The 21678-nt window shown below is 40.5% G+C and overlaps 1 protein-coding gene across 3 annotated transcripts in view; it reads left to right on the top strand.

The window, feature by feature from the left end:
• Positions 1-21678, top strand: part of ACACA (acetyl-CoA carboxylase alpha) — a 454335-nt gene that overhangs the window by 185441 nt on the left and 247216 nt on the right. For all 3 annotated transcript variants that reach the window (XM_075853501.1, XM_075853500.1, XM_075853502.1), the window contains exons 35-39: positions 5317-5358; positions 5725-5940; positions 11065-11220; positions 17150-17353; positions 21242-21397. In XM_075853501.1, coding sequence (XP_075709616.1) covers positions 5317-5358; positions 5725-5940; positions 11065-11220; positions 17150-17353; positions 21242-21397 — 774 coding nt within the window. The remainder of the gene's footprint in view (positions 1-5316; positions 5359-5724; positions 5941-11064; positions 11221-17149; positions 17354-21241; positions 21398-21678) is intronic.

Here is a 21678-nt window from a genome sequence, read left to right as displayed (position 1 = left end):
ACCTCAGTATGCCCTAACAACAGGAAATATGTTCAGACAGCCCTGGGGTCCTTCACTGGACCCTGGGCTGTCTGGCCATACGAGTTGTGGGCTTTGATCGCGTCACAGTTATTTTCTGTGACGCGATCAATGTGCAGTCCCCTCTCTTTGAACGCCGCGATCAGCTGTCATCGCGGCGTTCAAAGGGTTAACAGCGGAGAGAAGATGTTTCTCTCCTCTCCGCTGTCAGAGCGGGGCCGTGGCTGTGTATTACAGCTGTTGCCCCGCTCTCGATCGCACACACAGAGACGGCAGGGACGGCTGTCACACAGGACGAGTATGCTCGTCCTAATGCGCGAAGTGCTCGCCGCTCAGGACGAGCATACTCGTCCTGTGTCGGCAACCAGTTAATGGTCGGCAGACAATCACGTCAAATTTTGATTGATATGGTTAGATTATACAAAAATTTGTTCAAAATCTGTGCATGCTCCCTAAAGATGGCCATACTAAAGTGTTGGCCGAACAATATTTATTTCTCCCGGTTACTTCAGCATGCATGTTTATTTTAGTGGGGAGAGTGGACTAAGCCACTGCCATATATCTCTGATTTTAACAAAAGTTTCGACATATTAAAATCCATGACATCTGCCATCAGGAGAGAATCCGGTGGCCCTCCTACACATTAGATTGTCGGCCAATTTCGGCAAAATCTGTGAATTCGGCCAACTCCTCTTTAATGTGTATGGGGCCCCTGTACCTTCTACGACTTGCAGCACCCTTATCACCCTTTGTATGAGGTAACTTTTTCCAGGTTTGTAATTTTTTTTTTTACTATAGTTGCCAGATATTGTACATGTGTGAATGAAGTCTTATAAATTCACAATAACACCTTCTATAGTTAACACCCCTGTATAGCCTAGCCACCTATTTTTTTCTATTTTGCTTCAATGTTTGTGTTCACCAAAAACAGGAGCAAATGTCTATCTATATAGATATAGATAGACAGAGATATTTTAGTAGGAAATGCAGGTTTCTGATGTTAAAAAGCAGAAACCTTGATAATTATCGTTAAATTATGCAGTTTCATTTAAAATAAATTGATAAAACAAATCTGACTAGAGATACTGTATGACCTTAATGATTAAAACCTGATAAGCAAAGCTTTTCAATCTACTGGATGGATATCCTTTTCCTCGAGGCTACAATGAGTCATTACCGCAGCATCACATGTTATCACTTTAATGAAGTTATTTTCTAGAAATTACGCTGCTAGTAAGGGCAGATATCACAATCAAAAACATCTCATTGCTTTCCAACATGAAAAAAAAACAACAACTTTGCTTCCCATGAATGCAAATTATGCCCCTGCTGCGATCAAATAAGCCAACCATCGTCAAGACAATCAAAATAATTTGCCTAAATTAGCCAATCAAGACATCCTGCATATTAGAGAATGTGAAAACATGCAACACAAATCATCATAGCTGATTATTATACTAATAATCATGTTAAAAACCTAATGAGATGAGAAAATGGAAGTTAGCTCGAGCAAAGCTTTTCCACCTAAACATGCTGGGAAATAATTATATTGACTGTAATTAACACACGGTAAAAAAAATATCAAAGTCCTTTAAAAAGTTACAAGAAACTCTTAAGTAAGGGGTGGGGGTGGGGGGTAACCTATTGTATATTCATATTGTCATAAAGTCATAGGCGATATTGTGTATTGATGCAAAATAAGAGGAGTTCTGTATATGGGATTCAAGTTGAAGGCATCGTATGAAATATATTCGTAGTTCTTTTTTATAATAATATGCCATGTTACATGTCATTCTAACAATGACAATTTCAGGCATACTATGACCTCTTATATTCTAGCAATCTTTTCTCCTGGAGTTTCTTCATAGGAAAACCCTGATCTGAGTTGCTGCTGCTTGGTAGGAATGTCATAAGACCACCAAGCACTTTTTTGTACTGACCTCATCATAAAAAGAGCATGGAAGAAATGCACTATTGCAAGGGAGAGGAGTACAATCTTCCTAAGGCCATGTGCCCGTGCAGTGAATTATTTGCAGAATGAAAAGACTGAATGCACAAAGTCTGCATCTCATATACAGTACAATGCATTTAAATGGGGTTTAACAAAACCCCATACTCATGCAGCGGAAAAAATCAATATGGATTTTCAAATGTCTTCTCTGTCGTGGATTTCCTTTTATTATTATTATGCAATGCATTTTTATATTTTTGGCCACTCTTAAGCTGATGAATTCCACAGCGTGGGCACATAGCCTAAGAATCATACTGATACCCTCCAGAAATTGCAAAATATTTAAACCTTTAAAAATGTTTAGCTGCTTTGGTGCGGCTGGGGAGTTTTTCTGGTAGCCTCTCACAGACCTATTTAGCCTAACAAATACAAATATTTCATTTATTATGTGCATGTAGGTTTGTCTTTGTAAGTAGCCATAGTGTTAATATTATTGTGAGTGTATTTTACTGTTTTTACTATTGAGCTTAGGTCATGCACATTGTCAAAGCTAGGGATTTTTGGAACAACCTGAAGACGAGAGAAAAAAAAAATCCAAACTGATACCACGTAAAATTGATATTTTATATATTAAAAAAAAAGGTTAAATAGTGAACAATTAGTATAACCTCGAGATTTAATGACTTTGTGTTAATGCTTGCAATATATAAATGTAAATACATTTGTAATATACTTACATTTTCCAAAGTGGCCCCGTTTCCAGATCCTGCCGTGGGGAATTTGACGGGTGACGTCACTCTCTGCACTGGCTCTAGCCGCTTTGTTGATCTTGAATTTTTTGCCGGGTATATGACATGTCACTTGTGACGTGATGTATATCGGCTTGTTCTGCTTTACAGCCCGTAACGCGCATGCGCATTACAACAGAACAAGCCGATATACACTACGTGTCGTATACCCGGAAAATAATTAAAGATCAACAAAGTGACCAGAGCTCAGAGTGACGTCACCCGTCAAGTTCCCCGTGGCAGGATCTGGAAATGGGGCCACTTTGGAAAATGTAAGTATATTACAAATGTATTTACATTTATAAATTACAAGCATTAACACAAAGTCATTAAATCTCGGACAACCCCTTTAAAGCGATGTTTGTTATTGCCTCAACCACAAAATATAGGTAGAGGGGGGATACTCCATTTCACGTATCCTGGTTCTATTGTAAGGTATTAAAATATGCCAATCACCCATGTACTCCCTACCCCTTTGGGATGTTTGTTTATTGGTAGTTGGGATGGATTAAGGCACCGGGCACTTCACAAAGTGAAGTGCCAAACATCTGAAGACAATGTACTGTATACAGTATTTGCAGATTTTTATTTAGGTGGCCACAGATCTGGCACGGTTTTGAATTCACTGTAAAAGCAGAATGAGCCATACAGAAGGAAAAAACACAATACGTTAAGGCCCTAAAGAGATCTGGAGCTTTAAATTGTTTGTGGTTTCCAGACAACAATCTGTTGTGTGTGAATAGAACCATTAAGAACTAGTCTCTGTTGTTTAAATCTTAATTTACCTTAAGATGAGGTAAATATATACAGCACCAGAACCAAGCTCAATACATATATACAGCACCAGAACAAAGCTCTGCACATAAATACAGCACCAGAACTAAGCTCAATACATATATAAACAGCAGCAGAACCAAGCTCCGTAAATAAATACAGCACCAGAACCAAGATCAGTACATATATACAGCACTAGAACAAAGCTCAGTAAATAAATCTAGCACCAGAACCAAGCTCAGTACATATACACAGCACCAGACCCAAGCTCAATACATGAATACATCAACCGAACCAAGCTTAGTACATAAATATAACACCAGAACCAAGTTCAATACATATATACAGTATCAGAATCAAGCTCAGTAAATACAGCAGAAGAACCAAGCTCTGTAAATAAATATAGCACCAGGACCAAGCTCAGTACATAAATACAGCAACAGACTCAAACTCAATACATATATACAGCACCAGAACCAAGGTCAGTACATAAATACAGTACCAGCACAAATACAGCTCTGTACAGTGATCATTTGCAAATTCAGTGTAACCCCTTCCGCATAGGTTTGTATGGTGTAAAAATACAGCTCCCTGTATGGCCCGAACAATGATAAGGATATGCGGTTTAACAAAACAAAAAAAATCATACCACCCATCATCTTGCTGTAGATCATACCGTGACTACAGTTCTGATTAGAGGCAAAACATTTACATTGAGTGACTTACTGGTGACATCTTCTCAGATTCTAGTCGTTCTTTTTCTCTTCTCCATCCAGTCCAGACCTCTATGATGACTTCTCCCGGCCTCGGCCATTTTCTGCAGTTTGAAAAGTGAGAAGCTGAAGACATATGAGCAGCAAACATTTCCGCACCTATAAACAAAGATAAATTTCTCATGGTGCCTCACACTGTGCCTCTAAATTTAATATCGCCATCAAATGCACATCTAATTACAATAGCACCACACACTGTGTCCCACACACACAGTTCCCCCTCTAAATAGTGCCCCTCATACATAATGCCCCCTATAGAGCCTCCTGTAGAAACTGCTCCCCATAGAGCCTCCTGTAGATAGTGCCCCCCAGTGCTCTACATAGATCCCCCTGTAGATAGTGGCCCCACATATAGCCCCCTGTAGATAGAGCTACTCACTGTTAACAATAAACGTTACATATTCACCTGATACCGTTCCCGCGAGGTCCTCTCGCAACGCAGGCCTGGACTCTTTTGACAAAGCGCTAGTGATCTGTTTAATTGTATCTGCGTCCTATAGACGCAGATACAATTATAGTGCCGTTGGGCCCCCTTTGCAACCTTGGGGCCCTGGGCACTTGCTCAGATTGTCCTTATTATAATCTGCCCCTGTTGGTAGTATGTACCTTCTTTATGTATTTTACTGATGCCTGGTTTTCTCTGCATGAAAATATGCCACATAATATCCAAGTGCCTGATATTTTAATTAATGCATCTTTTCATTGCTACACTCCTACTAAATAAGGGCAGTATAAATATGTAGTATTTTTGTTCAGATCTACTCTTTTCTTAATTATATAAATTAACTTTTGAGATATTTTTGCTATGTAGTATAGTGCTTATCCATTGTACTAACTCATTGTGTCACTACCAATCTTCACATTTATGAGGTTGAAGAACAGGAATTTAAACAATATTTTGTAATAGCTTATACATTCATATCTTCCCACTGTTTACTTTATGTATAGTGTAATATTCTATCATTAAAATTGTTAAACCGATAGATCTAAATGTTTTTGTTTTCCCCTTTAGAGGGAATTCCCCAAATTTTTTACTTACCGGGCAAGAAATAAGGTAAGACTTCCATACCATGTTTGTATGTGTGTGTTTGTTTCTATGTTTTTTTGTTTTTTTTTTATTGAACAATTTAACAAAAATTACAGAATCATAACAGGAAGAAACACAAACACAATTATCTAAAAGGGAAATACACCATCCCAACATACACAAAACATGCTGCATTACTTATATCTTTCTTCAATGTTCATTGAGAGACAAAGGACATTTTAAGAGTAACCAAACTTAATTATTTTAAATTATAATGGATGATGGCTAAATTGACTATCCCAAGGTAGAAAATGGGATCACAAGTTGTCTATTAGTTTTGAATATTTTTGCATTTTCTGCAATAATTCTTTTACAATTCTGTGTTTTTTGAAGTTTGAGGAAGACAGAATCTACAGACATTTGGAGCCTGCCCTTGCCTTCCAATTAGAACTAAACCGTATGAGAAACTTTGACTTAACAGCGATTCCATGTTCCAACCATAAAATGCATCTGTATTTGGGGGCTGCTAAAGTAGATGAAGGAACTGAAGTGACAGATTATAGGTTCTTTGTCCGTGCGATCATCAGACACTCTGATCTAGTTACTAAGGTAGGTATGATTTGTATTTCTATTGCACCTTGTACATTTTTATATTTGTCCTATAATTTACACAATTTTTCTGGCATAAATTATGGTAAATTAATCGGGCCACAGTGGCCCTGCCCCTAAGACACACCCACTTTTTTAATAAAAAATGAAAAAAAGTGATGGAGGCGGCATAAAAATCAATAAAATTGTAACATTTTTGTGTATAAAGCACGTATTTTCTACTCCAGGAAACTGGCAAAGAGGGCATTATATATCCCCCCCCCCCATTGTTTTGTTCTCCATTCATACATAAAACAAAATTTACAATTCTGTTAGCAGAGAGCGTAGTATAAGGTGGGAAAAAAGTAACCCAGTTGAAATGTTAAAACCGTATCTCAACATCCATCCAAAAGCAGTAATGAAAATTTTCAGCAAAGTTACTTTTCATGTACATTTTTAGGCTGCGTTCACATCTGCGTCAGGGCTCCGTTCCGACGTTCCATCTGAGCTTTCCGTTGGAATGGAGCCCTGACTGACATAAACCTTAGGTTTCCGTTTTCATCACCATTGATTTCAATGGTGACCGATCCGGTGCAAATGGTTTCCGTTTATTTCCGTTGTGCAAGGATTCCATCGTTTTGATGGAATCCATACCGTAGGCAAATGCTTATGGAAACGGAAACCTATGGTTTCAGTTTGTCTCAGTCATGGCTCCATTCTGACGGAAAGCTCCTACGGAACGTCAGAATAGGACCCTAACGGATGTTTGAACGAAGCCTAACCTGGGATAGCTTGTTAAAATTGCTACAAAATTAAGATTCCGTTTCAGGTGCAGCTTAAAGTGTAATTCAATCTAACAATCTAGAAACTAGTTATAGATGGCTACTGTCCAATTTTTCTTTATCGCCTTATGACTAAGGTACAGTTTATTAAAATCTATTTTAACCTATATTTTAGAAATATATATTTTTATTAGCATACAAACTTACTGCTTACTAATATGATAAATAGGTCACTAAAAGTTGGTGGCTTTACTTAGCTATTAGATAAAATCATGGCCAGAATTGGATGTACTACACACATACTGTATACTGCTGTTGCCTGAAGGCCCGTAACATTTGCTACATTAACTCAAGCTCCATTCTCGTGTCACAACTACACATACAAAATGTATTTCATTTATTCTGACCAATAAGAGCAAGTAAAAGTAACAAGCCTGTTGTTTAACCCCTTCCTGCAAAATCACGTACAGTTACGTCGTGGGCACTAGTGTGTAAGCGCTTTCCCACGTAACTGTACATGATAGTGATGGAGTTGCCTCAGAGGCTGAGCGAGCGCCATCATCACCGGGTGTCGGCTGTATATTCCACCTGACATCCCGCTGTAACGGCCAGGGTCGGAGCTAGCCTCCGATCCGGCCGATCAACCCCTAACATGCAGCGATCAATAGTGATCGCTGTATCTAGAGGGTTTCTAGCCTGTCGGAACCCCTGCGACGCAGTGGCTGGGATACAGATGGATGCCATGGCAGCCGGAGGCCTAACAATAGCCTCCTGGATTGCCAAGTACGGAAGCCTTTTAGGCCCGAAAAGGCTTGCTGTCAGGGCCAAGAAGATGGCGCAGGCTCAGAAGCTGAGCCTGCGCCATCAGCCATGGCTGTCAGCTGTTTGTCACAGCTAACACCCTGCTGTGACGACCAGGACCGGAGCTAGCCTCCGATCCGACTTATTAACCCCTTAGATGCAGGGATCTAAAGCAATCACTGCATCTAGGTGGTTAGATCGGTTTCTGCAGGGTTCCAATCTTTGCTTTGGCAACCGGAGGCCTAACAATGGCCTCCTGGTATACCTAGTATGGAAGCCTATTAGGCCCTGCCCGGATGGCGAAGCCTTATATGCTTGCTGTCAGTGAATAGCTGACATCTCTAATACACTGCACTATGTAGGTAGTGCAGTGTATTAGAATAGCGATCAGGGCTTCATGCCTTCAAGTCCCCTAGTAGGACTAAAAAAAAAGTTTATAAAAATATTGTAATAAAAGTTTCAAGTTAAAAAAACAATAACCGCCTTTTTTTCCCATAATAAGTCTTATAGGTAAAAAAAAAAGGACAAACATTAATAAAAGAACAGATATTTGGTATCGCCGCATCTGAACTATGAAAATATCACATTATTTTACCCGCACGGTGAACACCGTAAAAAATAATAAAAACAATTCCAGAATCACAGTTTTTTGGTCACCATCCCACCCAAAGCAGGATAAAAAGTGATCAAGAAGTTGCATGTACCCCAAAATTGTACCATTAAAAACTACAACCATCCCACAAAAAAATAAGCCGTCCCACAGCTTTTTTGATGGAAAAATAAAAAAGTTATGGCTCTCAGAATATGCGGACACAAAAAAAATAAAATTATTAAAAAGTAATTTTATTGTGCAAACGCTGCAAAACATAAAAAAATAAACATATAGTATCGCAGTAATCGTATCGACCTGCAGAATAAAGTAAATATGTCATTTACAGCCCACGGTGAACGCCGTAGAAAAAAAAATTAATAAAAAAACATTGTCAGAATTGCTGGTTTTTGGTCACCTTGCTTGCCAAAGAATGAAATAAAAAGTGATCGAAAAATCGCATGTACCCCAAAATGGTACCAATGAAAACGACAGATTGTCCCGCAAAAAAATAAGCCCTCACACAGCTCCTTGGGAGAAAGAATAAAGTTCTGGCTCTCAGAATATAGCGACACAAAATGTGCAGAGTGTTCCAAAAAGGGATTAAGATTGGGCACCATTTATCAGTGCGACATCGGCCACACATCTGCGGATTATTATTTATTTACCGCATTATTATACCCTTTTATTATGCCCTGATGTACTCCGCACAGATTACATATGCCCCCACATTATAAAATGAAATACCAGTAAAGCCTCATAAAGAACTACTACCAAGCAAAATCTCCGCTCCAAATGGCGCTCCCTCCATTCTGAAACCTACAACGTGCCCAAACAGCAGTTTGTCCACATATATGGAATCGCCATGCCTGAGAGAAACCGCTTAACAGAGGTAATTGTCTTCAGTGTCACGAACTGAGCATAACATATTGTGCACTAAAATGGCTTATCAGTGGAAAATTGCAATTTTCACTTTGAACCATCCGCTGAGCGTTCAATTCTAATAAGAAAACAACTCTGGCGTCAAAATGCTCACTACACCACTTAATGCCCTGAGGGGTGCAGTTTCCAAAATCGGGGTCACTACTTGGGGGTTTGTTTTACTATTTGACCCCAGAGCCCTGCAATTGTGGGCCAATGATTTGAAAAATCACCAAAGTAGGCCTCACATGCGCATTTGCTCTTTCACTCCTGAGCCCTGTCATATGTCCAGGCAAAAGTTAAATGCCTTGAGGGGTGTAGTTTACAAAATGGAGTCCCTTTTCGGGGTTTTCCACTCTACTCTGGTACCTAAGGGAGCTCTGCAAATGAGACACGCCGCCCATACACCAGTCCAGCAAAATCCGTGCTGTTAAAGCCAAATGGTGCGCCTTCCATTTTGAGCTCTGCCATGTGCACAAACAGCAGTTTAGAGCCACACATGGGGTAACAAATTGTGTGGTGTTTTTTCTCCCATTACCCCTTGTGAAAATAAAAAATTGGGAGCTAAAACTACATATTTTTGGAAAAAATTAAATTTTTCATTTTCACTGACAAATTCTAATAAAATCTATGAAACACCTGTGGGGTCAAAATGCTCACTACACCCCTAGATCAATGCCCTGAGTGGTGTAATTTTCAAAATGTACTGGTACATCAGGGGCTGTGCAAATGCGACATGGCGCCCCAAAAACCAATCAAGCAAAACCTGCATACCAAGTAGCGCTCCTGCCATTCTGAGCCCTGCCGTGTGTCCAAACAGCAGTTAATGACCACGTATCGGTTATTGCCGTACTCGGGAGAAATTGCTTTACAAGTATTGAGGTGCTTTTTGTCCTTTACTTCTTGTGAAAATGAAAAAATGCAACATTTTAGTGTAAAAAAATGAACATTTTAATTTTCACTGCCAAAATCCAATAAATTCAGCAAGAAAAAAGTGGGGTCAAAATGCTCACTATACCGCTAGATAAATTTGTCGAGGGGTGTAGTTTGTCAAATGGTGCCTTTTCAAACTTTGCCAAATGGGGTCACTTTTGCGAGGTTTGCATTGTTTTGGTCCCTCAGGGGCTTTGCAAATGCGACATGGCGCCGCAAACCATTCCAGCAAAACTTGAGCTCCAAACCTCAAATGGTGCTCCTTCTCCTCTAAGCCCTGTTGTGTTTCCAAACAGCCGTTTATGACCACATATGGAGTATTGCTGTACTCGGGAGAAATTGGTTTTCAAATATTGGTGTGCTTTTTCTCCTTTATTCCTTGTAAATATAAAAAATGTCTGTTTTATTGGGCCAAAAATTTTTGGTGGGATTTTCACTGCCTAATTCTGCTGAAATTCAGCCAAAAAAAACCTGTGGGGTCAAAATGCTCACTATACCCCTTTATAGATTCCTTGAGGGGTGTAGTTTGCCAAATGGTGTCTTTTTGGGGGTGTTTCCACTGTTTCGGCACCACAAGACCTCTTCAAACCTGACATGGTGCCTAAAATATATTCTAATAAAAAGGAGGCCCCAAAATACACTAGGTGCTCCTTTGCTTCTAAGGCCGGTATTTCAGTCCATTAGCACACTAGGGCCACATGTGGGATATTTCTAAAATCTGCAGAATCTGGGCAATAAATGTTGAGTTGCGTAAAACCTTCTGTGTCACAGGAAAAAATGGATTCAAATGAAATTTCAGAAAAAATAAATAATTTTGTACATTTCACCTCCACTTTCCTTTAATTCCTGTGAAAAGCCTAAAGGGTTAAGAAACTTTCTAAACGCTGTTTTGAATACATTGAGGGATGCGGTTTTTAAAATTAAGCAATTTATGGGGGGTTTCTAATATATAGGGCCCTCAAAGCCACTTCAGAACTTAACTGGTCTCTAAAAAAAAAAATAGGAGCCTATTTAAGGCCAAAACAGGCTGCGTCCTTAAGGGGTTAAAGAATATTTAATTGCCTATAGGTGTTTATTGTCTAAATGATAATCCTACCCCTCTTCTGTTTCTACTTCTAGGAAGCTTCATTTGAGTATCTTCAAAATGAAGGTGAGCGACTTCTTTTAGAAGCCATGGATGAACTGGAAGTGGCATTTAATAACACCAATGTGCGCACAGACTGCAATCACATCTTCTTAAACTTTGTACCTACTGTAATCATGGACCCTTCAAAGGTTTGTTTTATTGTTGTTTTTTATCTTCACATATGTACAGGGTGGGCCATTTATATGGATACACCTAAATAAAATGGGAATGGTTGGAGATATTAACTTCCTGTTTGTGGCACATTAGTATATGGGAGGGGGGAAACTTTTCAAGCTGGGTGTTGACCATGGCAGCCATTTTGAAGTTGGCCATTTTGTATCCAACTTTAGTTTTTTCAATGGGAAGAGGGTCATGTAACACATCAAACTTATCGAGAATTTCACAAGAAAAGCAATGGTGTGCTTGGTTTTAACGTTACTTTATTCTTTCAAGAGTTATTTACAAGTTTCTGACCACTTATAAAATGTGTTCAAAGTGCTGCCCATTGTGTTGGATTGTCAATGCAACCCTCTTCTCCCACTCTTCACACACTGATGGCAACACCGCAGAAGAAATGCTAGCACAGGCTTCCAGTATCCGTAGTTTCAGTTGCTGCACATCTCGTATCTTCACAGCATAGACAATTGCCTTCAGATTACCCCAAAGATGAAAGTCTAAGGGGGTCAGATCGCGAGGCATTTCTTCTGCGGTGTTGTTATCAGTGTGTGAAGAGAATTGCGGCACCATTCATTTCTATGGGGCCATGCACACGACCGTAGTTTTTACGGTCTGCATGGCCCGGGAGCCCGCACCGCAGAAAGAACGGACATGTCTTATTATGGCCGTCTTCTGCGATCCGGGCTCATTGAAAATAATGGCCGCGGCCATGTGCATAGCCCGCGATTTGCGGGCGGCTTGCGGCTGACAGTCCGCTGCCGGCCGACCCAAAGATCACGGCCGTGCACATGGCTACGGTCGTGTGCATGAGGCCTTAAGCAAATGCATCCTCCCATAATTTAGTTATGGTCGGACATGACCACCACATATGCAAGGGAGTGCCTGCTCGGCCACATCCTCTCCAACAAGAGTTAGAATAATTTGCAAACACATGTGCCAATCCGGAGGGTGTTAAATGCCATCTGGGATGAATTTTCTGCATTCATTTTTACATGTTTGACATACAAAAATTAAACCTTAATTATAAAATAAAGAAAATCATATACCGCAATACCCATGTATTTTTATGAAATTAGACACCTGGCACATTGTAAAAACTCTACTCTGCACTTTACACTCTTGGTTGCCTTCATGAAATTTTGCATCAAAGTGTAACATTGTGTTAAAAATCCCCCAAAAAAGGTAATCCCCCATGCACACGACCGTATATTTCATCCGTAACTACGGACCATAATTACGAACCCATTTATTTCTATTGGCAACGAACCCCTTTCCGTATTTTGACGGATGGGTCTCCGTGCTGAAAAAATTATAGAACCTGTCCTATTCTTGTCCGTAATTACGGCACAGACTCTCCCATAAAAGCCACGAACAGCGTCACAGCAAGAGCTGGAGAGAGGAGAGCGTGTGCGCACGCGCTTTGACTCACTCTTTAGCTCTCGGCAGACAAGACTGTGTAAACTCGCTCGAGTGATCACACAGTCTTGTCAGCTCTTGCTGTGACACTGTCCATAGCTGATTGGACAGTGTCACAGCGATGTTACACACCCCCTTACCAATTACACGCCCCATTGACAGTTCAGGGGGTTATTTAAATATTGGGCGCCATATATAACGGCACCGATATCTAAATAACGGAGGAAGATGGGGAAAAATGTAAAGTGCCCCAGGTTTTGCACAGCCCTGCCTATTACATGGTGCACTCCGCTCCACATGTATGGGCATGTAAAAGGTTCTCTTTGAGGGTATGTTCACACGCTTAATAAAAAACGTCTGAAAATACGGAGCTGTTTTCAAGGGAAAACAGCTCCTGATTTTCAGACTTTTTTTTTAATATACTCGCGTGTTTTGCAGCGTTTTTTCACGGACTTTTTGGAGCTGTTTTTCCATTGAGTCAATCAAAAACGGCTCCAAAAATGGCTGAAGAAGTGACATGCACTTCTTTTTCGTGGGCGCTTTTTTACGCGGCCGTTTTTCAAATACTTTTTCAAGTATTTACTTTTTTCTTTTTTGTGCTCTGATCATGAACCACCAATTGACGTTTTTGTGTGAACTGGAGTTTCAGAGCCTGCAGGAAGTGATTGATGATCTTCAGGTCATATGATCACTCCTTCGAGTTAGTCCTAGTACATGGCCTTAAAGGGGTTGTCCACCTTCTGATGACCTATCCACCAGATAGATCATCAGTATATCATCGGTGCGGGTCCGACACGTGTACCCCACACCGATAAGCCGCTCCAGTGGCCTGCGGGACCGGATATTGTGGCACATAATGCTATTTACGTAGCCCGGAAGCAGTTGGCTCCGTACATAGCATAGCGGCCGTGCTGCAGAACTGCAGGTCCGCTCCTATTCACTTGAATAGGAGCAGAGCTGCAGTACTGAATCTCGGCTGCTATTCCGTGGCCGGAGCCAAGTGCTTCTGGCATGTACGTCCAGTGCATGGAGACACCGGACTAACTGATCTGTGTGGGGTTCGGGTGTCTGACCCCCACAGATCATGTACTAATGACCTATCCGGTGGATAGGTCATCAGTTGTCAGAAGGTGGAAAACCCCTTTTAAGGAGGCGTTGCAAGATACAGTGATTCTCTCTTTGGTGTTCTTTCAATCCCCTGAAATAGGCATCACACAGCGCATTTTTACTTGGCAGTGTTCATCTAAAAGTTAAAGGTGCATTCCCACCTTTAACCCCTTAATGACGCAGCCTAGTTTGGGCCTTAAGGCTCAGAGACAATTTTTCAAATCTGACGTGTCCGTTTATGTGGTAATACCTCTGGAATGCTTATACTTATCCAAGCGATTCTGAGACTGTTTTCTCGTGACACATTGGACTTTATGTTACTGGCAAAATTTGTTCGATATATTCAGTGTTTATTTATGAAAAATAGCAAAATTTTGAGAAAAATTTTCATTTTTCTGAATTTAAATGTACCTGCTTGTAAGACGGCTAGTAATACCACACAAAATAGTTACTATTTCACATATCCCATATGTGTACTTTATGTTTGCATCGTTTTTTTTTAACATTCTTTTATTTTTCTAGGACGTTACAAGGCTTAGGCGGGATTCACATGACCGGGTCGTTCCCGAGCCCGAGTGTCGGCCGGTAAAATCGCCCATTTTTCTCGGCCGGTTTGCATTAAGTTTTGCATCCGTGCCGGGCCGGGCAGATCCGGACAGTGACATCAGCGGCAACTCCTGAAGGGGAATCCCCATGTGTTCGGGGATTCCGCTTCAGGAGTTTCCCCTGATGTCACTGCCCAGATATGGACAGAGACATCAAGCGCTCTGTCCAGGAGCGGAATCCCCGAACACACGGGGATTCCGCTCCTTCAAGGAGCTAAAGTGCGGCTAGCACATAGCAGAGCGGGGAGATACCTCCCTGCTCTGCTATAGTGGCGTCGCTACAGTAGTAGCAGCCGCAGCAGCTGCAGCTGCTAGCGGCGCCATCGAAGGTGTCGCCGGGCCAGGGTGCTTTTAAAACAAGCAGGGGAAGGGAGCCAGCGCAGCGCTCCCTTCCACCTGCTGTACACCCCGGCCCTGCCACACAGTGTACAGCGATGCCATTCGTGAGAATGGCATCAACTCCTCCTCCTCACATGCACTCTGCGCTGTGAGGAGGAGGAGATAGAGCGCAAGCGCCGGAAAACCCGGCCATCACCCGGGACACATCCCGGTGATGGCCGTGTATTACCCGGCCCCATAGACTTCTATGGGGGCCAGGTACCCGGGCGAAGATAGAGCATGTCCTATTTTTTGACGGCCGGTTTTCCCGGCCGTCAAAAAATCGGTCGTGTGAATAGCCCCATTAGGGGTCTATTATTCCTAATGCAGCCGGGTGCCGGCCGATTTATGAACGGCCGGGAAACCCTGCCGTGTGAATGAGGCCTTAGAACATAAGCAGCAATTTCTCATATTTTGAATACAATTTCAAAAGCCTTTTTTTTAGGTACCAGTTCAGTTCTGAAGTGGTTTTGAGCGTCTTATATATTAGAAACCCCCATAAAACACCCCATTTTAAAAACTAGACCCCTCAAAGTATTCAAAACAGCATTCAGAAAGTTTCTTAAGCCTTTAGGCATTTCACAGTAATTTACAGCTAAGTAGAGATATTACATTTACTAATTAGTTTTTTGCCAGAAAATCCTTTTTATTCCATTGTTTTCTGTAAAACAGAAGGTTTTACCTGAGAAGCGCAACTCAATAATTATTGCCAAGATTCTGCAGTTTTTAAAAATATCTCTCATGTGGCCCTAGTCAGCTAATGGACTGAAGCACCAGCCTCAGAAGCAAAGGAGCAACTATTGGATTTAGGGTCCTCCTTTTTATTAGAATATATTTTAGGCACCATGTCAGGTTTGAAGAGGTCTTGTGGTGCCAAAACGGTGGAAACCCCCCAAAAGTGACCATTTAGCAAGCTACACCCCTCAAGGAATTTATCGAGGGGTAAAGTGTGCATTTAGACCCCACATATTTTTTGTTGCATTTTGTGGAATTGTGCTTTGCAATTGAAAATCACATATTTTTCTGATAAAAGGTAAAAATGTTTAATTTTTACAAGGAATAAAGGAGAAAAAGCCTCCCAACATTTTAAAAGCAATTTCTCCCGATTAGGGCAGAACCCTATATGTGGTCACACACTGCTGGTTGGACAAACGGCAAGGCTCCATGTAGATTTTGCTGGTATGGTTTCTGGGCGCCATGTCACAATTGCAAAGCTTCTGAGGTACCAGTACAGTGGAAACCCCTTAATAGTGACCCCATTTTGGAAACTAGACCCCTTGAGGAATTCATTGTAGTTTTCATGGGGTGCATGCGATTTTTTGATGAGTTTTTATTCTATTTTTTATGGGGCGTGTTGACTAAAAAACAGCAAATCTACTATTGTTTTTTGTTTCTTTTTTTTGGAGGTGAAGTGATCAAAAAAATTGTGATTCTGGTATTGTTTATTTTCTTTTACGGCGTTCACTGCGCGGGATAAATATCTAAATACTTTTGGAGTTCAGGCCGTTACGGACGCGGCAATACCAATTATGTATAGTTTATTTATTATTTTTAATAATAAAGGATTGATAAGGGAAAAAGGGGGATTTTTACTTTTATTACTTTTAAACTTTTATTTTTTCATTTTTATACAACTTTTTTTTTTGTCCTTGAAGGCAGGAGGCCCTGATTGCAATTCTAATACACTGCACCACATGCTTAGTGCAGTGTATTAGAGCTGTCAGCCACTCACTGTCAGCAAGTATAGTGGGTCCTGACTTTGTCAGGACCCACTAGGCTTCCGTAAATGGGATAGCCGGAGGCCATTGTTAGGCCTCCGGTTGCGATAATGTCGCAGGACGTCAATGGTGCTTTAACCCCTAAGAAGCCGCGATCGCTATTGAACGCGGCTTCTAAGGGTTTAGTTGGCGGGGACCACTGCGATCGGTCCCTGCACACTGAGCTGTGATAGCCTGCTGTTGGAAACAGCAGGTATCACAGCTCAAACACACACCGGGGAAATATACTACGTTATGGGGACAGTAGCTGGGGACAGTAGCTGCCATGAATCAGCATACTGTCACGAGACTCAGGTTCAAAGAATTCTGTTATCCTGATAGGTGAAGGTCTCACCTCTGGGGCCCTCACTTATCAGGCATTTCTGACATATTCTGTAGTGGTTATCCCAGAAATGTTTAAGATGGGAATACACCTTTAAGTTTGAGGTTGTAAAAATACAATCATCACTCTGGTCCTACACATATAGGACTTAAAAATTTAATTGCAGGTGTTGAAAGCGTTAATTGTGTTTTCATAATGAATCCTATTTAAATTACAACAAATAGCTTTTATGGCATAACCTGTGGATTATTCTTTCAGAAAAGTTACCTATTTTTTTTTTATCCTGTTTTTATAGATTGAGGAATCTGTTCGGAGCATGGTCATGCGATATGGAAGTCGACTGTGGAAATTACGTGTCCTTCAAGCTGAATTAAAAATAAACATCCGGTTAACGCCAACAGGAAAGCAAATTCCAATTAGATTATTTTTGACAAATGAATCTGGTTACTACTTGGACATTAGCTTGTACAAAGAAGTGACAGACTCCAGAACTGGGCAGGCAAGTAAAGGCTGTAGACATTTAAAAGAATAGAAATGTACAAAATAGCAGCAAAAGGGTTTTAGCTGTTTGTTTCATGGGAAGGATGTAAAATAATAGGCAGCATCGTATAATTAGCCAAGGGCATGACCTATTTCTCTACATTAGTTTTATATATGGCCCCCTTAAAGCAGATATGTATCATACTATGCTGTCCTATTTAAGGGCCACATAGTATGGGCACAGGTCCGCTCTACTATAAGCGCAAACGACACAAAAATATTTGGTTAATAGCAGCTATCAAAGAATGCGGCAGACTCATAGTTATGAGTCTACTGTGTTGATCAGGGGTGCGCTCCCGTCCACCCTCTTTAGCAGTGATTGAGAGGAAGGGGGAGCGCCCCCTCTCATGAATAAAGAAGACTTTTAGAACTCATCTTGGTGCCAAGACCCCTGTAGAATATGGAAGCGCCAAAATAGTTACTTTTCAGAGTTACTAATATCTAGAAATTAAAAAAAAATCAAGAGACTTGAATTTTTGGACAACTGAACGAAATATGGATATATGTCACCACATGTTTCTCATAATAGCAAGACATCTCCAAAATGGATTTGTAAATGGCAAAAAGCCGGACTGGGCAAACTGAAGCCAAAGTTTTGCTATGTCAGACACCCATTTATCTATAAATGCAAGTACCTTATCTGTTAACCTCACCTTTCTCAGCAACTCATGGCACCTGAGACACTATGCCTGGGGGTCGAGTAGCAGCCTAGTGAGCTCTGTATTAGTACCTAGTGGATACTCTATACTTCTTTTGTAAAGTGCCAGGTCTCAGCTTAGTATTAGGTTAGCAAAAGGGCGCAATCCTGAACGAGTAATAAATGACCTGACCTGGATGAATCTAGAGAGCTTATGTCATGGAGACCAGCAGAAAATGGGAAGTGGTGGGGTGGGGGGTTAAAATGGCCAAGCGTTGTAAACAACTTCACAGGTATCAATTGTCTGTACCAGAATCCCATGGGAAGATACCTTGGTTTTGCCCAGAAAAGGGCCGTGGGAATTTAACCGAGAATTCATGCATCAGACCTACCCACTGGTAGTCAGTATGTCAGTGTTTTTGCGATCTAAGTTTCAAGTGCTCATGGTGGCCTTACAGTATAGACCCTCCCTCTACACTTTTTGTCCTAACTCAGGAATTTATAGGACAGCCATAGGCACTTATGTCTCCAGATTAAAAATATATTTCTTTATGAACTGTCTTAAAGAGGAAAAGCATGAATGTCTGAGATGGGTAAACTCATTGAAGGAGACGATGGGAAGGCCCTAAAAGACAACCTTCTTAAAAGGGTATTCTCATTTTGGACATTTCTGGCATATGTACAGGATATGCCATAAATATCCTATGGATGCAGGTCCATTCTCTAGGACCCACACCTATTTCTATTACAGGGGACCTGCTGGCACCTATTCTACCTTGTCCCACCGTTTCTGCTCTCCAGCCAGTGTGTTACCAGGAGTACAGAAACAGCCGAACTCACTGAGCTACGCTGTTTACAGGACTAGGGAGTTACTGAAACACTGTTGCTTGCTGTGTAACATGGTTACTGAAACTCCTATTCACTTCTGTGGGAGTTATGGAAACAACGTATCTCATCAAGCTCCACTGTTTCTGTACTCCCGGCAACCTCGTGACGCAGTGGCTGAGGACCAGCGACAGTGGGAAAAGGTAGGACGGGGTCAGAAGGCCTCGTTTCAGAGATAGATGGAGGTCCCAACTAAAACGTGGAACCTATCCGACATTTATGGCATATGCTGTGAATATATCACACAAGAAAATGGTGACAGCACACTGCGAACACTAATGCTACCTAAACCACTAAATATAAATAAATATCCATTACTGCTAAATCTACTTACAATAGGGAGGTTCTTAGCGCACATTTTTATCAAATTGTGTGAGCCCACTTGCCACGACAAGGCGACCTCTATGAGATGGGAACCTATGCTGCACATACACCCAGAACTGGGACTAAGCCTACATATACTTGGGGATGGTAGGAACCAGCATTAAACTAATTAAAATCACCCAGGGCAGAATGGGAGTGCAAGATCAAAAATGGAGGCAGTCACTAACCCCACATATATGAATCACATCAACACCACAAAAATTTTAACAGCACATTCCAACAAAATGAAAAAAAAAAAACGTGTATACAGGTGCAAGAACGCCTGTCACTGCACATTTATACAGCATGCAAGAAAATGGCGACTGCACTCTGCGAACACTAATGCCACCTAAGCCACTAAATATAAATAAATATTCATTACTGCTAAATCTACTTATAATAGGGAGGTTCTTAGCGCACATTTTGATCAAATATCCTGTGAATATGCCATAAATGTCTGAGATGAGCATACCTCTTTAATGTTAAAACAATTACAAACTGTACAAGAAAGCCAAACCTTCATTAAAGGGGAACATATACACAATATAAAAGAGGGTGTTGTAGAGAAAATAAATAGTATCAAATATTGTCCATCCATTCTATATATTTCAACAATTTTGCAGTGAAAAGAAACCGAAAGGTAAACTCAAACGCCATATTTGCTGAACGTATTCAGTCCACTGTAGTGTATTAAAGTGGGATTTTCCAGGAGTTAAACATCATTTAATGTTATATACTGGCATGCTATGAAAAAAAGAATTTAATGTAAAAAAAATTAAATGTAAAAGAATACTGTATGTGATATCAGAAGTAAACTACGTTACAAATAGAAAGTAAATTCACAAACATTTAAGATGACTGCTTGGTGTAGCAACTATATAAAGAAAAGTATCCAGTTTCTTCTAGTGTGCCAAGTACAATAAAACAGTTGTTGCACTCTACGGCCGGGTTCCCACGTAATAAAATTCTGTGCGTAAATTCAACAGCATTTACTGTAGCAGCAAAGTGAATAAGATTTAGAAAATGTCATGCCCACGCTGCAGAAAAAAACCCTCAAAAGTTGTGCGGAAAGCGTTCTGCGGGCGAACTTTCAATTCCGCAGCATGTCAATTTATGCTGCAGATTCTGTGAAAAGTTGCTGCGTGTATGGCCCATAGATTCAATGGGGAGCATAAATTCTGCAACAGATTTGTTTTGTTGTGGTTTTTACAGCAGAAACGCAGTAAAAACCGCTGGAAATCAACAGCTGCACATATACTTTGCTATAATCAATGTTTAACACTAAATCCGCAGGTAAAACCGCTGCATTTCCGCAGCAATATAAGCAGAAAAAACACACTACTTGGTGTAGATTTTTGTGACCGATTTACCAGCGTGTTTATGAGATTCTGTAACACAATATAACACTAAAAGTTTTACATCTGGCATATACATAACAAATATACTGTATGCAATATTTACATAAAGCACGTTCCCATAAAGACCAACACTACTTACATTATTATTAAAATACATCCCCTATCGTTTCCCTTCTAAAACTAGTATAACCCACGTGGTCCTAAACCATGTGACAAACTCCTATCAGGGTTTACTATGGATCAATTAATTAATGAAAAGAGGTTGTAATGCAACAAAAACACCAAGTGGGTGAATATTTTCGCAGGGCACTGTATGTTCTAAGGGCAAGCATGAAAATAAAATATATCCCTAACCTCCAGTGCAGATAAACCTTGTTACAGAACTTCGTGCAGGGTCTTCAACAAATGCACCTTGCTGTTTCTCCAGAAATATTTTTATGAGTTGTGAACTTACAAAGTGTCAAAAATGGTGTTTCTAAAATTGACACATGTTCCTGTCCATTGTTTCTAACCACATTGTGCCATTGTGACCCATTCACTAACCCTTGTCATCCAAACACCTATTATGTCATATATCTTTATTTGTCTGTTTTCTTTTTACTAGATTATGTTCCAGGCATATGGAGATAAGCAAGGACCGCTTCATGGGATGCTCATTAACACACCTTATGTAACAAAAGATCTTTTACAATCAAAGAGGTTTCAAGCACAATCCTTAGGAACAACCTATGTGTATGATCTCCCTGAAATGTTTCGTCAGGTAAGGATTTTTTAAAAAAAATGTAAGATGATGATCTTAATTATAATTAATAATTATTTGATAATTACCAGAAATGAAAGATTTTTTTTTTCTTAACGTTTTTAATGTCATAATATAAACAAAACATAAAAAACACATACATGAAGGACCAGCTTTCAGCCGAGCCGTCAGTCCAGCTAACCGGATTGAATCAGCTTTGACGGGAAGATACATCTTCCATGTATACAGGATACATGGAAGCTTTAAGTAAAAAAATTTTTTTTTACTAAAGTCACTTAAAA

The sequence above is a fragment of the Rhinoderma darwinii genome, chromosome 2 (assembly GCF_050947455.1).
Source record: "Rhinoderma darwinii isolate aRhiDar2 chromosome 2, aRhiDar2.hap1, whole genome shotgun sequence".
In the NCBI taxonomy this organism is placed as follows: Eukaryota; Metazoa; Chordata; class Amphibia; order Anura; family Rhinodermatidae; genus Rhinoderma; species Rhinoderma darwinii.
The sequence above is the reverse complement of the archived record's forward strand: the minus strand, read 5'-3'. Positions and strand labels throughout refer to the sequence as shown.